Source organism: Rattus rattus, chromosome 3, assembly GCF_011064425.1.
Source record: "Rattus rattus isolate New Zealand chromosome 3, Rrattus_CSIRO_v1, whole genome shotgun sequence".
NCBI lineage: Eukaryota > Metazoa > Chordata > Mammalia > Rodentia > Muridae > Rattus > Rattus rattus.
The window spans coordinates 188,605,693-188,622,998 of NC_046156.1; the positions used below are offsets into that span (position 1 = coordinate 188,605,693).

Below are 17,306 nucleotides of genomic sequence, written 5' to 3' on the forward strand. Positions count from 1 at the left end.
TGTGTGTGTGTGTGTGTGTGTGTGTGTGTGTGTGTGTGTGTGCGTGTGTGTTCAGGTGCTCACAGGAGTCAGCGGCACTGGATTTCCAATGGTTGCTAGCCTGATAACATGGTTGCTAGCCTGGTACAATGGCTGCTGGGAACCAAAGTTGGTCCTCTGCAAGAGCAGAAAGTGCTCTTAATTGCTGAGCCCTCTCTCCTGTCCGTTTTTGTTTTCAAATGACCAAATTACAAATGAAATTCAAAGATGGGTGTGTAAATTTTTAAATATCTAAATCAGGTCTCTGGGCTTAAAGGTAAAAAGGTAGAAAGACTATTAAATATATCTGCAAACCTATTTCCAAAGATATCCTAAAAAGTACTCCGGAATATATATAAAATCTGTAAAGGTCAAAAAGCTGGAAAAATACACTTTGTAATAAAGGATTGAACAAATAAACTATTCACTTTTATAAGAGGCATGATAAAATTAGGCACAGCAGAATGATGTCAGATGCTGACTAATGTGAAAAATGGGGGTAACATACTGTCCTACCTGAAGAACACAAGGCACAAAACAGTCCAGAGTGACTTCACTGTGTTAAAATACACGTGCACCAAAAGGGTACACGGTAAAAACGTTAGCAGGAGTAAATCTCTGTAGGTGTCACAGAGAATTTCTTTTTCTGAAACAACTTAGTCATAGAAGTCATACTTGATCACTCCTGGGAATGTACATGAGCAGCTCTGTTCTTAGCACTTTACAGAGGTGAATTCAGCTGCCTCTCACAGTACCTCTGTCTCACAGAACTCTTCCACAAAAACACGACAGACATCAGAGGAAACCACAGTCAAATAGCCACTCATCACAAAAGCCAGGGCCCATCAATCATCACTACCCAGAAATGACAAAAGGTTTTTTTGTCTCTGTTTTGCCTATTTGAGACTGAGTCTTGCTCTGTTAGCCCAGGCTGGCCTGGAACTCACGAGGTAGCCTAGGCTAGGCTTCAGCTCAAAACCTTGCTTAAGTCTCCAGGCCTGCACCACCACACCAGCCTCTCAAGCTCTTTAAGAAAGATGAATCATTTATTTACTGATGATTAACCTCATTCTAAAAATTGTGTCAAGGTCCCCTGAAGAAAAGGGTCCTGTTCTACCATTCTTGGTTGGATACTCTCCAGAAGAAGGGAACAGGCAATAGTGGATCCCATAACAAGTGGGGAACTTATACCCTTGCCTAGCACGTCAGAGGGCAATACTAGAAAACACAGACCAAAATGTATCCAGAGAGAAGTACGGATGCATGAATATGGCTGGAGAAGGAAGGACGGACGGCCCAAGAGTCCAGAGGGTCAGAGGCTCAGGGGTACCGGCACACTCTGGGCTCCCAGGCATGGAAGACAGTATCTCTGGTACAAGACTCTAAACAGGGCTTGACGCATGCTAGCCATGTCCAGTTGGTCCTTTGGGGTCAGTAGCAACATTAGGATTGCAAAGAAAAGAAAGAGAGAACTGTACGGATGTCTCCAAAGCCTGCTTATTTAACTGTAAAAAACAAAAAACAACAACAACAACAAAAAAAAACAGCCCTACTTAGAGGGATCTATTAGGTGTTAAAATAAACATACTGAAGAGAAGAGGACGACATTCTTAGCATTTGCATATTAACTGTTTCTCAACCAGGAGCTAACACTTGGTTATTGCACACTCCTTAAAGATGAGCAGTCCTCAGATTGCAAGCATTCCTGCAGGCCCCATTCGCTTTCTAACGCTTTAGTTTGTAGCTCACTAATTTTCTCTCGCTAGACTGTGAGAGTAAAGAATGTGTCACACATCACTGACTCTACTGAGCTTGGCACACTTGATCCCCAGGGACACTCTTAATGAATCTCTTCGAATAAGTAAGTGAGGAACTTCCGAATACAGTCTCTCCTGAGTTCCAGGGTCCTGTCTCCATCCACCTGCTCCCCTTTCATAGAAACCATCATCGCCAAGCGATCCCAAATTCATCCCCACCCTTGACAAATCTGCAAGCCCCTGGGGGAGTCCCCACTTCTGTGTCTGGTGTCATTTTTGCCTTGATCGCCTTTTATAGGTCTAAGCTGCTTCATTATCCACTCTAAGCTGAGAGATCACATAATTTCCTTAGGGGGTGAAAAAAAACACAGTTTTTGTTTTCTTTTAATTGGATTGGCTAAAAATATCTTCATCACATCTTTGCAAACAAAAGTATTTTGATGTCTAGCCTTGTAACACCTGATTAACCTAAGTCAATAATGTTTGTAAATTTCTCACAAATTGTCTTATCAAAGTTTCTCTCTGTGTTTTATTTTTTGGCAAAATCTCAATCTTGGTACTCTTGTACTGGGGATATTTTAAGAAAACAAAAAACATTAAAAAACAAAAAAGAGGCCATGTGTCTCACAATATGCTGTTGTTAGAGAGCAGAAGGAGCTTTGTTTGTGCCTTGTTTTGGGTACTGGGGCCACTCCACAGGACAGCCCACCTCCTCGCTCACCTGAGAGGGTAACTGAGACAAACTGCAGGAGACAAGGAGAAAAGTAACCTCTCGGACAGGAAAGGGGGTCACAGGGAGTTGGACAGAAATCTGCTCTGATGAATCATATGCGAACAGCGACCCCATGCTCCATCAGCACGTCAGTGGGCTAGAGTGACAAGGACGGAAGAGCCAATCTTCTGGTAAATGACCCCTCGGCTGATGGTGTCTTTCACGGTGCTTCTCAAACACTCTGCGTAAACACTTGTACAGAAAGACTGGACCAAGCCTGTAACTCACTAGAGGACTCCTCCTGGGTGGAGCCCATCATCTCTCTTTTAAGAAATCAAGACTATTGTTTTAATTAATGTATTTATTGACAATTCCATGCATGTATGTAATACATGCTGGTCACGCACACACACACACACACACAGAGACACACACCCCTTATCGCCTTCTCATTTCTTCCAGACCCTTCCCCCACCAAGTCTCCATCTCTCTCTATTTTGTTTCTGCTGTGTGACCCCCTGGGTTTGCCCAGGGCCAGCCGTGTAGGCATGGGTATGGAGCTATCCACACAACCCAGGGGGACTCAATGACTTCCTCTTCCCCGGCAGCCAGGACTGTCAATATGGAGCCTACAGGTCTTTACTCACAGAACTTACCATCACAATCGGCCTCACTGGAATGTTCTCCTGTGAAGTGCCTGGCGGGGGATCATTCCATTCTGGAAACTTAATAACATCTCTTTGATACAGGGGCTTCTTTGGATATGGCTTCAGGGGCGAGGAAGGAGGAAATCTAAATCCAGGAAGAAATGCTCTATTATTGCAGACAGTAGGAAACAGCCGCTTTTCAGCACTCAGATAAGTGATGAGCCCCTTATTCATTAAATTATCACACATGAATCATGAATAGCAGTCCTCGGCAATAACAAACTTTAAGATATTCTTTCATAATGCCTGGCAGATAATCTTTATAGAAAAAGGTTATAAAATATACATAACATTTTTAATAATAAAACTTGCTTGAACCTGGGGCTTTGTTCGTGTTGCACACGTCTTCTGCCACTGAGCTGCATACATCCTTAGCTCTCCATAAGCTGCACTGAGACAGGCCTCGGTAAGTTTCCTTGGTTGGACTGGAACTTGCTACCTGGTGCAGGCAGGCCCTGAGTTTGCAATTTCCCTGCCTCCAACTTCTCTGATGCTAGGATTGCAGTGTGTATAACTGTGGCTGGCTTCCTATTTGATTTCTTCTTTGCTTCTTTCCTTTGTCTTTAAGATGAGGTCTCACTGCGGTACCCAGGCTTGAACTCCTGGCCCAAGCAACCCTTCTGCTTGTGCTTTCGGGAGAGCGATAACGAGTGTATGTCACCTCACCTGGTTCTAAAGGTGTTCTCACAGAGTTAATACAGGGAAGCCCAGCATTCATCCTGCTGGAATCTATACTGCCTTGTAGCTTCGTTGCTGAAGCTTACAGTTCGTGTGTTCCAAACAGAAGTCACCAACAGAGAAATCCTCATTAGCCCTTGGTGAGGAACAGCACACCACCCTGACATTAGCTTATTTCTTTTCCTCTGCGTGGCTAGGCCTCAGACAGCAGCAGGCTCTCCGCTACCCAGCTATGCCTCTAACCCACCATGTTCGCTTTTATAAATACTTCTCAGAAAGACTAATTCTCCTTCCCTTGAATATCCCACGTGTCACACAAAGATTAAAATACCAACCAAGACATCCATCTTAAGGGCACTAGGAAAACTGTCTAGACGCATTACTCCCCGTATTTCTACCCTGTCCCTCTTCCTGGATCTTCGCCTTATCCAAGCCATTCAACCTTGAACATAAAAACTCTCCTCAAAACGGATTACAAGGTATCAAACAAAGAACTAACGCTAAAGATGAGGAGGTTTCCTCATAAGATGTTTCTCTGTAAAACTAGTAGAAAAGAATACAGTGAAATGCATCAACAGGATGGATGCTGGCTCAGAAGTAGAACTCTTGCATGGCATGTGGGAAGGCCACTGCAATAACAGGTTTAAAAAAAGAAATCTAAGAAACGAGTTTGTTGTTGGCTTTTGTTTTAAAATGTAGACCCAACAAAAGGCTTAGAATCTTCCCATAGGAGCCAGAGAGACGGCACAGTGGTCAAGAGCATGTCGTTGTAGAAGACCCGCTTGGTTCCCTGAATCGATGACGTCAGGCAGCATTCAACAGCTGGCCCCTCCCATTGCAGGGTAGCTAATGACTTCTCTGAGCGCCGTGCTCACATACACGCACCCACACAGAGACAAACATACACAGGTAAATTCTTAAAAAGTCTTCCCTGTGATAGCCATGGGAAAAGTAAATCAGACTATTAAATGTTTTATTCTTTTTTTAGAACGTTTCTTAATTGAGAGTTGCATACATGTACACAAATGTAATTTATTGCCCTCTACTTCTCCAGATCATCCACCTCCCACGCGTTCTCAGCTTTATTTAAAACATATCCCATGAAGTCCAACTTGTACTTTCCATATATGCATGAGCACGGTCACTTCCAGGGGCCATATCCTCAAAGAAATGTGATTCTTCCTCTCTTAGCAGACACTTCAGTAGCTCCACAGCTCAGGTATGAATGCATAAGCCCCACCCCTATCCATGCTGGAGGGTGGATGTCGTGATAGTGTGCAGACAAGCACGGCTGTGTGAGCTTCTAAGAGTCCAGTGGCGTCCAGAGGACCCTGTTGGACCCTGGCCCTCCCCAACCTCTGTCTCTAACCATCCTTTTACCCCTGTCCTTTGCAATGCTAGCGGTGTTACGGATGGTCCCATTTGTGGTCTGACATTCAATGGACACCTTCTCTCACACTTGGACCAGTTGTGAGTTTGTGAGCTGTGTGTCTTAAGGCGATTACCAAACCAGAGAGTTTTAACAGTGCCGGTAGTTTTCAGAGAAAGTTTATATCAAGGTGAATCAGGAAACACAGCAATAACAAGAGCTGTACAGAAAACCACTTCAGGAACAGTCACAAGAGACTTGAAAGGAGCTGAGGCAGGGAGAAGAGCTGATCTCCACGTTCTCTGAAAAGAACATCTAATAACCGCACTGTATTGCAAAAGTCGGTTTGAACCCGAAGAAAAACAATGAGGCCTGGAAATCATCAGATTAAGTTAAATCAGCTGAAACTATCAGCTTACTTACATGCTGATCAGATTATTAAAGTAGATGACAGAAGCTCAAATATAAAATAAATGAAAATTTTAAGCCAGTCGTGGATATTTGACTATGTAGTCCAGGCTGTCTCATAGCATTCAATGCCATTCTCTACTCTTCTATTCCTCTCCTCAACTCCTCTCTCCTTTCTTCCTCCCCTCTCCTTCTTTCCCCCTCTCTTCTTCTTTCAGGCAGGCCCTTGCTATGTAGCCCAGGCTAGCCTTGAACTCAACACCCTCCTGTTTCGGCCTTTCATGTGCTAACATGACAGATACAATGGACCTGAGGTCCAATCTGACTTCTAAAAAGCAACATCACCACAAAGGTCCTCTTTCCAGTCAAGGTTAGAACTTAGGCATGTGCACTCCCACAGACTCTACATACATCCCACAGACCTACACACATTATCCTGGTTCATGGGCTGCCCGCTTAACAGCTCGCTAAGAGTTAAGTAATCCCTAGCCAGCACTCACTCGCTCCTAGTCCCACTCTCAATTATGGTATGAAACCTGGGGACTTGAGTTCCAGACTTGGCTTTCTCTGGAACTGCCTGTGTATCCTTTGGAAGGGGGAAGTCTCTCTAAATAGTGATTTATTGTTCTGTTAGGTGGTCTACAATTTCTCCTCTACTTTACAATCTTCACCCTTATATCTCCACGCACAGAAAGAACTGTCTTCCGAAAGGTAAACTTTACCATATGTGCAGAGTGGTGGCTGAGGATGTGCTAAGCAGTCTCTCCTCCCCTGACCTGGACATCTTCCCTACCAGTGACATCTGTAGCTAGCTCTCTTTCCGCCCAGTCTTGCACCCTTGCCTGAGGGGGAAAAAAAAAGCACAACAGTGCCCTCTGGTGGTGACTGCTGGAGGTGACTTCTGGAGCCGTTGGAAATTACCAGTTTAATCCTAACATTTGATTCTTGTCACCTGGGGCTAGATACTTTGTTAGCTGATCTGCTTCAAATTTCACATGGATGAAATAGGAATGTTTCCCAAATAGTAAAGCAATTTTTTAAACTGGCTCAGAGAGTAAAACACCTCTAAGAAAGCTTTAGAAACTCTTCACTAGGTGGTTGGCACACATCTACAACCACAGCCCTCAGGAATCCGAGGCCAGCCTGGATGACATAGCATCCAGGGATAAGCCAGGATGACATAAGTGGATGGCAGCTCACAGAGAATAACAACCTGTACAGAGAGTAAGTGTGACAGTGGAGAGTGTCACCTCCCACCACAAGGCTCAAAGGAAGAGTGTCTTTTGGATATGACAGGACCATTACACTCAGGACTTCCCAGCAGTGTGGCTGCCTGTGTCCAACCTGACAAGATCAAGCCAGCATGGATGGGGAGGTGCTCACAAGGCCCCACTCCTAGCTGAACGATACTGGCAGATGAGAGTGGCTGCTGGAGGCAGAGTGTTTTCTTCTGGGTGTAGCTTCTCCTCTCGTGAGCTAGTCCTGTCATCGTGCGCATACCTGAACAGCCAACTCCATGGCTATTTCTTTATTTTGCTCATCTTAAGGAAGAAGATGTGAGTTTTGGAAGGGACAGGTAGAGTGGTTTCATGACAGAAGTTGGAGGGTGGAGTGGGGAGTGAGTAAGGTAGAAACAACATTGTATACATTTATGAAATTCTTAAAGAAAAGAAAAGTAAAATTCAACCTAAGATAAAAATAAGTATATAAAGTGTTTGAAAATAAAACAAGTCCTTTATAAAATGTTACTGAAAGACATTAAAGAAAAGGTAAAGTGAGAGATGCTCATTAAATAGGATGCAATGTAATAAAATACCATTTTCCTCATACAGACTGACGCTAGAATGAAACCCCAGAGGGATTATAAATCCTTTTCTTGAAGCCGGTGAGATGACTCTGAAATGTGTGCAAAAATGATGAAATGGGCCAAAAACAATGAAGACACCGGTGAAGCAGAAATCAGTAGAGCCTTTCCTACCAGGTGTGCAGGTGAATAGAGGAGGCGTGGCCTGGTGCTGCCACTGCACAGCCAGGGGCCCCTCCTCTCCCCTCCAGTCACTGACTACTGACAAAGGGCCAGAAAGCTCCATGCTGTGCTGTGGGGGCTTCCTGTGCACTAGAGAGTTTTAGCAGCTTCCCTGGCCTGCAACCAGCTCCCCTGTCGTGCCTACTGTAGCAACCACATATTTCTCTAAGACACTGGCATGGGGGAGGCACAGGGCTAAACAAAGTGAATGCAGCCTCGCACACTCAAGTTTGAAAACACGGTTAATGACAGAACAGACCCAGACCATGCACACAGTGGGAAAGCATGGTCCACTGAGTAAATAAAGCAGGGCCAGTGTGGCCCATTCAGGAAAAGTGGCATTGCATCCCTACAGCAGAGTGCCACATATCCAAAGGTGACCTGCCACCACAGAATCAAGAGGTCGAGTGTCCTCCGCCCTCTTGAGTCTGCATGGGCTGTCGCAGTGATATGATAAATAGAAACTACCAGCAACATTAGCTTTTCCTGGCTTAGAACTCAGTTCCTGACTTGAGAAACTATCCCGTCTTTATGGTAAGACTCCCTCCCAGTAGCCAGACATCAAATTCCCAACCTTACAGGGCCGTCGAACGTCACTAAATCTGCCTGACTTCACTTCACAACGGGTAACTGAAGCACAGGGGGGCACGCATCAGGACCCGCCAGTCAGTGAGGCTGGCAGGATCCCGGGATCTTCTTGGAAACTGGAAGAATGAATTGAGGCTGGAAGTTACAGAAGGTCACATAAATCTCAGAAAAACTGTCACCTGCAGGAACATGGGAAACAGAAAAGATGGCTCTGGTTGAGGAACGCTCCAGGGAACCAGCAAAAGAGCAGACTGTTTTTTTTTTTAAGTTGTAGCGGCAAAGTACAGCAAGAACAATGAATGAGGTGACAGGTGGGCACTGGGTTCATGTTTGTTATTATTATCGTTGTTATTGTTGGACTTAGTAGATACAGAAAAGCATGCAAAGCCATGACTGAGCGATGCAAAAAAAACGAAGCAATTTCTCATCCCCGACCCCTCTCAGTAAAGGTTCACAAGGTAAAACAACATACGCAAAGTTCAAGCAAAGGTGTTTTTAGTATGGTTTCAGCAGGGCCACGAGTATGAAACCGCAAGGCCTTTGCTATAACTTCAGCGAGACTTAAGGCCATGCTGCAGAGACACTGTGACTCAGAGTGATAACAGTTTTCTACGGAAACAGTACTCTGCTTTACTCTCTGACTCGGTCTTCCTACTTAACACAGAATATTCCCACGCCTGGATATGTGGGGTCCTTCCCACCACCCCCACCAAGGAAGTGTCCCGTGGACTGAGCGGAGGTGTACAACTCAATTCATTTCGGATACTACCACCCAGAGGTCCTACCACCCAGAGGCTCTACCAACCACCCAGAGGCTCTACCAACCACCCAGAGGCTCTACCACCCACCCAGAGGCTCTACCAACCACCCAGAGGCTCTACCACCCACCCAGAGGCTCTACCACCCACCCAGAGGCTCTACCACCCAGAGGCCCTACCACCCAGAGGCTCTACCACCCAGAGGCCCTACCAACCACCCAGAGGCCCTACCACCCAGAGGCTGTACCGCCCAGATGCTGTACCACCCAGAGGCTCTACCACCCAGAGGCCCTACCACCCAGAGGCCCTACCACCCAGAGGCCCTACCACCCAGAGCCCCTACCACCCAGAGGCTCTACCGCATCCCGCAGGTTTAAGAGCTCAGCCCCGCAAGACCGTCCTTTACCTCTAGATGTCAAGGAAACCCTCCCAGATTATGAACTATACTCTGAATAACTGACTAAGGTCTCCACAAACCCTCCACCACACCCCATAGGCTCCCTAATTTATTAGGCCAGCTTATACAACTCAGGGGAGCACTGTACTTACATTTACCAGTTTATGCTAAAAGACATGTGAGCCAGATAGACAGACGGATGAAGAATGGTTAGAGATGGGATGAGAATGCATGGGACAGAAGCCCTTTGGTCACCAACCTTCTGTGCCTCCAGATAATGCAAGTTCTCCAACCCAGAAGCTCAAGCCTTGTTGCTCAAGATTCTTTCCAGAAACTCCAGTAGGTGGGGCTAAAAGTTCCAAGAAAAAAAACAAAAAAAAGAAGTCTGCTCTTTTGCTGGTTCCCGTGGAGCATTCCTCAGTCAGAGCCATCTTCTCTGTTTCCCACGTTCCTGCAGGTGACAGTTTTTCTGAGATTCATGCGACCTTCTGTAACTTCCAGCCTCAATTCATTCTCCCAGTTTCCAAGAAGATCCCGGGATCCTGCCAGCCTCACTGACTAGCACGTCCTGATGCATGCCCACAGCACCCAGTCGCTGGGTCTTTCCAAAGACTGAGCCCATCTTGAAGCTGCCCAGGGCCCCAGCACTATGTAACCTTTCAATGACAATCTCAGCATTTATCAAAGCAGACTGTCACAGGTAACAAGACGCCCCTGTCACTCGGGAAATCCCAGGGCTCTTAGCAGTTCTATGACAGGGACAGAGGATACATTTAATACGCCTTCATAAATGTCTAGGCTGACTGTGCTGCAGAGGACTTTTGAGCAGCTCCAGACAGAGCAGCAGCTGACTCAAGGAGATATGACTGTGTGATTTTGTCTAATGGGGCAAGCCATAATAGGATTCCTAAGAAAGCTCGTGATTCAAGTCAACAATACTTCCAGAGTTACCGGCACCCAAGTGGTACAGTTCAAATGAAATTTTGAAAACCAAATCCACTTCAACTTTTCAAAATGAAATGAACAGGCAAGACTTTCAACCTTCGGGGCATTGGAAGTATCTAAGAAAGATATTCCACTGCAGGCGTGGACTATTTCTGGTGAAACAAATGACTCAGAATACTGAGCAAAGAATCTGGAGGAGAACCCTAGGAAGTAGCAGAAGTGGCGGACCTGTGTCCAGTTGCATTTCCAAAGCACTATGAACCAGCCAGCCATCGGTAGATGTGATGACACGCACATCTGGATGGAAACTCAGCTTCTTCCTGGGGAAGGTAAGTGTAGTTGCAAATGAAAGGAAGTTATTATAGCCGGAGGCAAACTATGACACATGATATTTTCCGAGGATGGCCACACAGATTTTCCATCCATATGCTCTTCCCATCCCATCCCGTATGCTCTTCTCATCCCATATGCTCTCCCTGCCCAGCGTGGCTGAGCTTCCCATCCACAGGAGGGTTCTCCACCCATGTGAGTGTGCTAAGCAGTTGCTCTGACAAGCAGAATACAGAAGGGAGGCTCTGCCCGTTGCGGGCACAGACCTCGGCTGTCTACCAACTTTCTCCTCTCGCCCACTGAAAATACTTGGACTTGGGATGCTCATGTTTGGGACACGATCTCTTCTAAGCCACCTACCATGTAAGCCTGGGGACTACCCCAGCCCCATCATACTACACAAAGGCCGTATCACCGGGAGTCGCCTGGGAGAATGAGACCTCATGTAAAGAGAGAGGAACAGATGAACGTGCAGCAAAGGCACCATGGTTGTGAGAGAAGGAACTTACTGATCCACTGTTCAGAAGTAGAAACCTGCTAGTTGTGCTCCTTCTACGTTCTAGACGGGGGAGGGGAGGGGCAGAGGGGGGAAATCTGGGCTTAAAGCTTCATTAGGATCCCAGCCCTGAGAAGGCTAAAGCAGGAGACCTGGGAGCTCAAGGCACACTGGACTGCAATCATGAATTCTAGGGACTCTTGGGCTTATAAAGCCTTTCTCAAAAATAACATAGCTGAGCATTTTTTAAATAGATTAGTCACTTTATGCCACTGAAGTTTGGGTAACATTGTTTCTCAGCCATAGAAAATCAGAACATTGCCTAATTCACACCATGAATCACAATAATGTTGGTTTGTTTGTATCTCCTGCTATGATCACTTACTTCGACAATAAAAATCTTACTACTTTTTCCTCAAAATAAAAATCATCATAGAGACTGGGGAAATGGCTCATCGGGTAAAAGCATTAGGCATGCAGGCTTAAGGCCCTGAGTTCAAGTCCTTAGTACCTATGCAAATCCATACCTATACATGCCCCAGCCTGTAACCTAGAAGTGGAAGGCAGAGAAGGTCAGATCCCTAGAACTTGCTGGCCAGCCTACCCAAAGTCATCATTCAGTTCAGTGGGAAGACACCTGACATATAAGAGACATGCATGTGCGTGCGTGCGCGCGCGCGCGCGCACACACACACACACACACACACACACAGGCCAAAATTCTAATAGAAAAGTCACAGAAGTCACAGCAAAAATATGCAATTTAAGATTAAAATATAAGAAAATAACTCTCAGACTCCAGGTAATGAAGCCTTTTTAAAATATTTCTTTCCTGGGGACTGGTCGAAGGCCACAGTTTGTACATGAAGGTCTTCGACCTTCCAGTTTCTAGTGACTGAATTCAGGTAGCCGTGCTTGACAGTGGTACCTTGACACAGTGAGTTCCAAGCCAGCCAGAGCTAGAAAGTGAGACCAAATAAGTGAGGGGTCAGGAGGGTAATAGTAAAATTAGTAAGTGTTCCATTCATCAAGACACCATTTTAAAAGGGCCTAGAACCGTGTTTTTCAACCTGTGGGTCATGATTCCATTGGGGGTCACGTATCTGATACTTACATTACAATTCACAACAGTAGCAAAATTACGGTTATGAAGTATCAATGAAAATAGTTTTATGTGGGGGTCACCACACATAAGGATCTGAGTCAAGGGGTCACAGCATTAGGAAGGTTGAGAAACACAGAAACACAACCATAGAGGTTTTGTGGTAGAGCACCTATTGTCTATAACATGTGCAAGGCCTATATATATATATGGGGGGGGGCAGAGCAGAACAGCACGGCAGGACAGCAGGGCACAGCATGGGCCAGCATTAGCAGACAAAACTGAAGGCTGAAGATGTAGTTCATTTCCTAGCACTGCAAAGGGAGAATGAGAGGTCTTTGTAACCCATATATCTGATGGAAGATTCATTCACAGAAGACTTTAACTACTAAGAATCTACTAGAAGAAAAAGTTCTAAAGAAAGGCAAAGCTGTCTAGATGTGGAACCGGAACAATGAGCACATAGAAAATGACACCCAGCCTCATCAGCCACCAAGGTAATTCCATGTAACATCACGGGGAGACAGCGCTTCAGACACACTGGGTTGGAAGATGCGTAAATCAGCCCTCAGCACTAGTAGAATAAAAATTGGCATATGAACTCTGGAAAAGGAGTTGTCATTTCCAGCAAGTTGAATGTGCCCAAATCCTCTAAATGCAATACTCTCCTGGATAATGCAGGCTACCCTAAAGTAGCACTGGTCTGTACAGAACAGAGTGACCATGGCAGACCATGACAGCACTGTTGTAAGGGCAGAGCAGGGCAAGCAACCCAAATCCCCACTACAGGGAAACACACTGTGGAACGCTGGTAGACAGAGGACAAATAGCCACGAAAATTCACAAGCTATAATTATATACAGCAGTGTGAATAAATCTTTAAAAACTACAAGAAACAAAAGAACATGTAAGAGAACACACTCTGGTGAGTTTTATATAAACATCAAGGGCAGAGAAAATATTTCCGAAACAAAATTGGGGAGAAGGTTCAGTGGTTAAGGGCACTTGTTGCTCTTGCAAAGAGCCACGTTCAATTCCCAGCATCCACATAGTGGCTCATAGTCATCTGTAACTCCAGTTCCAGGGGATCCAGTGCCCTCTTCTGGCCTACGCAGGCACCAATACTCACATGATATACAGATATACATGTAGGAAAAATACTTCACATAAAATCAGTGTTCAAAGGTAGTAATCAATTGTTTAAAGTCAATATGGATGAGCGGTTCAAGAAAAGTAATAAACCAGAACAGTGGATTAGTTAACACCGAACACTGCTAAGGTCTCGGGAGTGGATGAAACTAGGCAGAGAGGGGCCCATCTTACTGTCAATGCACACATGGCTCAGATGCAGTCTATCAGTTCCTGCGTGAGATGCCTTTCTTTCACAGAGAACACTCAAAGGACCGTGGCTCCCTCTCCTGGGAAACCTTTACAACTGACTTTAAAAACTGTAAAGCATACATTTTGGAATTGTAAAGTCCTGTTGAAGATGGGTTGCATTCCACCTGTGTAGAGACAGAGAGCGGAAAATCGAGCAGCCTCCCTTGTCTCTTAGTGCTCCCTCCACTGCCAGATAATGGCTGGAAAAAAAAAAAAAACCCTTAAAACAATGCACACTGTAACTACGATCCTTTGGGGGTATTTATTTGAAAAAAATTAAAATTATTTTTTAACCAAAAGTACCATAGAATATGCCAGTCATGAGGAAAACACGCTTTCTAAATCTCTGAGGGTCAGCAGGATGGTTCAGTAGTCAAGGACGGTTGCTGCTCTCCTGCACTACCAGAGCTTAGCTCCCAGCAGTTAGGGTAAGCTGCTCACAAACCGCCAGTGCAAGAGATTCCCCCCCCCTTTCTTCTGTATGCTGCACCCCTCCCCCGACACATACACAACATGAATAAAAACAAAGATAAAATTGTGAATAGAACCCTGTAGACTTGACTGGTAGGTAACAGACTTCTCATACTGTTTTAAGCTTTCTTCCATGGCACATGCTGAAATTGTCCCTTGACAGAAATTCACAGCACCCACAGTTTCAGCCAACCTTTCTTTGCCTCAGTGACCTGAGGATTTTATACTAACAAAAGTCAGCAACGAACCCTGCCAGATATCAATTATCATGAGGCCTGGTCTCTCCAAGGCTGCTGCTTCCTAGAAATCCACGAGTTAGATAAATCTGCAACAATTCTAAGGGTTTGACTGTATTCTATAAAGCCCCTGGTCATACTTAGAGGTATGATATATCTATATTTATCTATATATATATGTATGTGTGTGTACATATATGTATATATAGCAAATGTGGTATCATACCATGTAAATACCAAAAATTTGCTAATAATTATATTTCACAAAACTGTTTGAAGGTGTGCCAGGTATATTAGTAGCATCAAAACACAAACAACTTAAAGTCTGATGAAACATGTTCACGATCAAAATAACTTAGAACTACAAAATATTGCAGAACAATGGACAACAAACAGATCAGTGCTGTTTATGACATGGAAGACTTGACTTCATTAAGAAGTTAAACTCCAAACTGATCTACCAATTCCACAGGATTCCATTCAAAAAGCCCAGGAGGAACTGTTACAGGGATAAACACATTGATTTTAGAACAAGTGAGGTAAAGCAAAGGACATGCGTTTAATCCCAGCACTGGGGAGGCAGAGGCCAGCCTGGTCTACAGAACGAGCCCAAGACAACCAGGGTAAACAGAGAATCTGTGCTGTCTCAAAATAAACAAGAAAACAAACAAACAAAGAACTAATTTGAGAAAGGGCAAAGATGGAGAAGTGACAGGAAGCTGATCTCCAGGACTGTCACAAAGCTACAGTGATCAGGACAGCACTGCACAGATACACAGGCTGGGCCTACAGCAATGGCTGGAAATTAAGGAATCAGTATGGCACTGGCTTCCCCTAAGAATACAAGTGAATCAAAAATCAAGGGATGGGGACTGGAAAGGTGGCTCAGAGGTTAAGAACACTGCCTTCTCTTCCAGAGGTCCTGAGGTCAATTCTGGCAACCACACAGGGGCTGATAGCCATCTATAATGCATGGTACCCTCTTCTGGACCCCAGGCATCCTTGCAGGCAAAACACTGTTGATATAATAAGTAAGTAAATCTTTAAAGGAGGTGGGGGACCAATGGATGGGGAAAAAAAGTAATTCTACTCACCACCCTACTAACTGCCTTGTGCTTCTTGCCGACCACCAGGTAGTGTTGCAGAGATAAACTCTTGATAGGGAACCTAGCGGGGCACTCTGGACCCCTTAGTACCTGCTTGTCACGTTGCACGTGAATGGGCTAATACAAAAATACTAGTCTGAGAAGTACAAGATAATCAAGGGTCCAGACCCTCAGAAACGAACTGGGTCACTCTGCCAGGAGGATGAGAGATTTCATAGTGGGAAAGTCAATGGGGACAAGCTCCTGCTGCAGCCAGGTGGGGAACAGACGGGAGCTGTAGTCTTCCTGTTTCTGTCTTCCTGATCCCCGCTTAGGAAAAATGTACCAAACTGCACATGCAAAAGTGGTTCTACGTAGCACACAAAACAGTCTGTGCTGGCCACAGGGGTATTAGGTCATCTCTCCTCAGGCCAACAGCTCCTGTCTACTTTTCCCATGATGCTTCTAGCCCATCATGGAACACACAGGATGGCAGAACCAATTCTTTCCGGAAGACACAGCAGTCTTCCCTTGGGAACGCTCCACCTTGGTCCTGGGTTCCTGCCCGTCTTTCCCTCTCAGGTCACACTTGCATCCCAGTGTGCTGCCTCGGGGAGTTAACTCACACAGGGGTCCATGGATTCCGAAGTGCTCCCTACCTACCACACTAAAGACTGTGTAGAGCTTGTCCTGCTTTGTCACCTCCTTGTCTAATCCAAAGTCCCAAAGAATCCTGTGCTGACACTCATCCATATGCAATGACTTCACAGGGATACAAGAAATAGAAGTTCCTGCTACATATGAGACACAACGGGGTAAACCTTAATGCATAACAAGTAGGTCCTTACGGCGCAAGCTCGTCATTTGCTTTATATAGAGTCTTGCTGGTAGATTCCTTCTATACCAGCCATACTTGCTTTTAACATACAGCAGAAGAGTCGGGCTGTGCCAACACAGGCTTTGGGACCTACTATCTACTATGTGGCCACGTATAAAACAAAGCTGCTGCCCGCAGTCTAGAGGAAGGACAGAGGCAATAGTACTTACTTGGAAGTTGTACAGACACCAACCTTGGTCTCGCTGTGGTGCAAACAACAAGTACATTCAGTTGGAATGCTATCGGTTACAGGGGAATCATTAAAAACCTGCTTCTAAGTGTGGTCAAGACCAAGACGTTGGCATTCCTAGTTTGTAGATGAGGCCACAGAGGGTCAAAGGCTATAAGCAGTTTGTTTACCGTTGCATGGGTGGAAAGCTGTAAATATCTGGGACTAGAACCCACCCTGCCATACTCCAGAGCCTGTTACAGCCCTCCAGTTGCTGAGTTCACAACGTACGGCTCCATTACTGCCCGTGTGATGTGGAAAAGCTACAACCTCTTTTACTAGGAAGGGAGGTGGGCTGAGAACTGCTTGCTTACATAAAGACGGGAGCTCACTCTTCACCGGCTGACCTTCGGACTCCTTTCTCAATGCACACTGGTTATTCTTCTTGAATTATGAAGACATCCAGATAAAAAGAAAATTCCCCCCCATTCTTATCTCCCACCACTCCCTGTATAATGACACCCACGTATTTATTGGCTTCCTCAATGGGCAACACCTGCTACTGATAAAGATTCGACAGAGTGGCACCTTGGAAATAAACCTCTCTGAGGGACTCACGCAAAGCTAACCTTTCTAAAACCTTGAAACAATGTCCTATCTGAGGCCCTAGAACAAGAGATCCAGGGTTGTAATAGTTTGGATGAAAATGCCCCCCCAACCCCCGTGGGCCCATAGAGAGTGGCATCATTAGGAGCCGTGACCTCAGTGGAGCAGATTGGCTTTGTTGGAGGAAGTGG

At 45.4% G+C, this 17,306-nt stretch overlaps 1 protein-coding gene across 1 annotated transcript in view; it reads right to left on the reverse strand.

The window, feature by feature from the left end:
• The window catches only part of Depdc1b (DEP domain containing 1B), a 68,900-nt gene that overhangs the window by 29,591 nt on the left and 22,003 nt on the right, over positions 1-17,306 (reverse strand). The window contains exon 3 of the mRNA XM_032896867.1: positions 3,144-3,279. Within this exon, the coding sequence (XP_032752758.1) occupies positions 3,144-3,279 (136 nt within the window). The remainder of the gene's footprint in view (positions 1-3,143; positions 3,280-17,306) is intronic.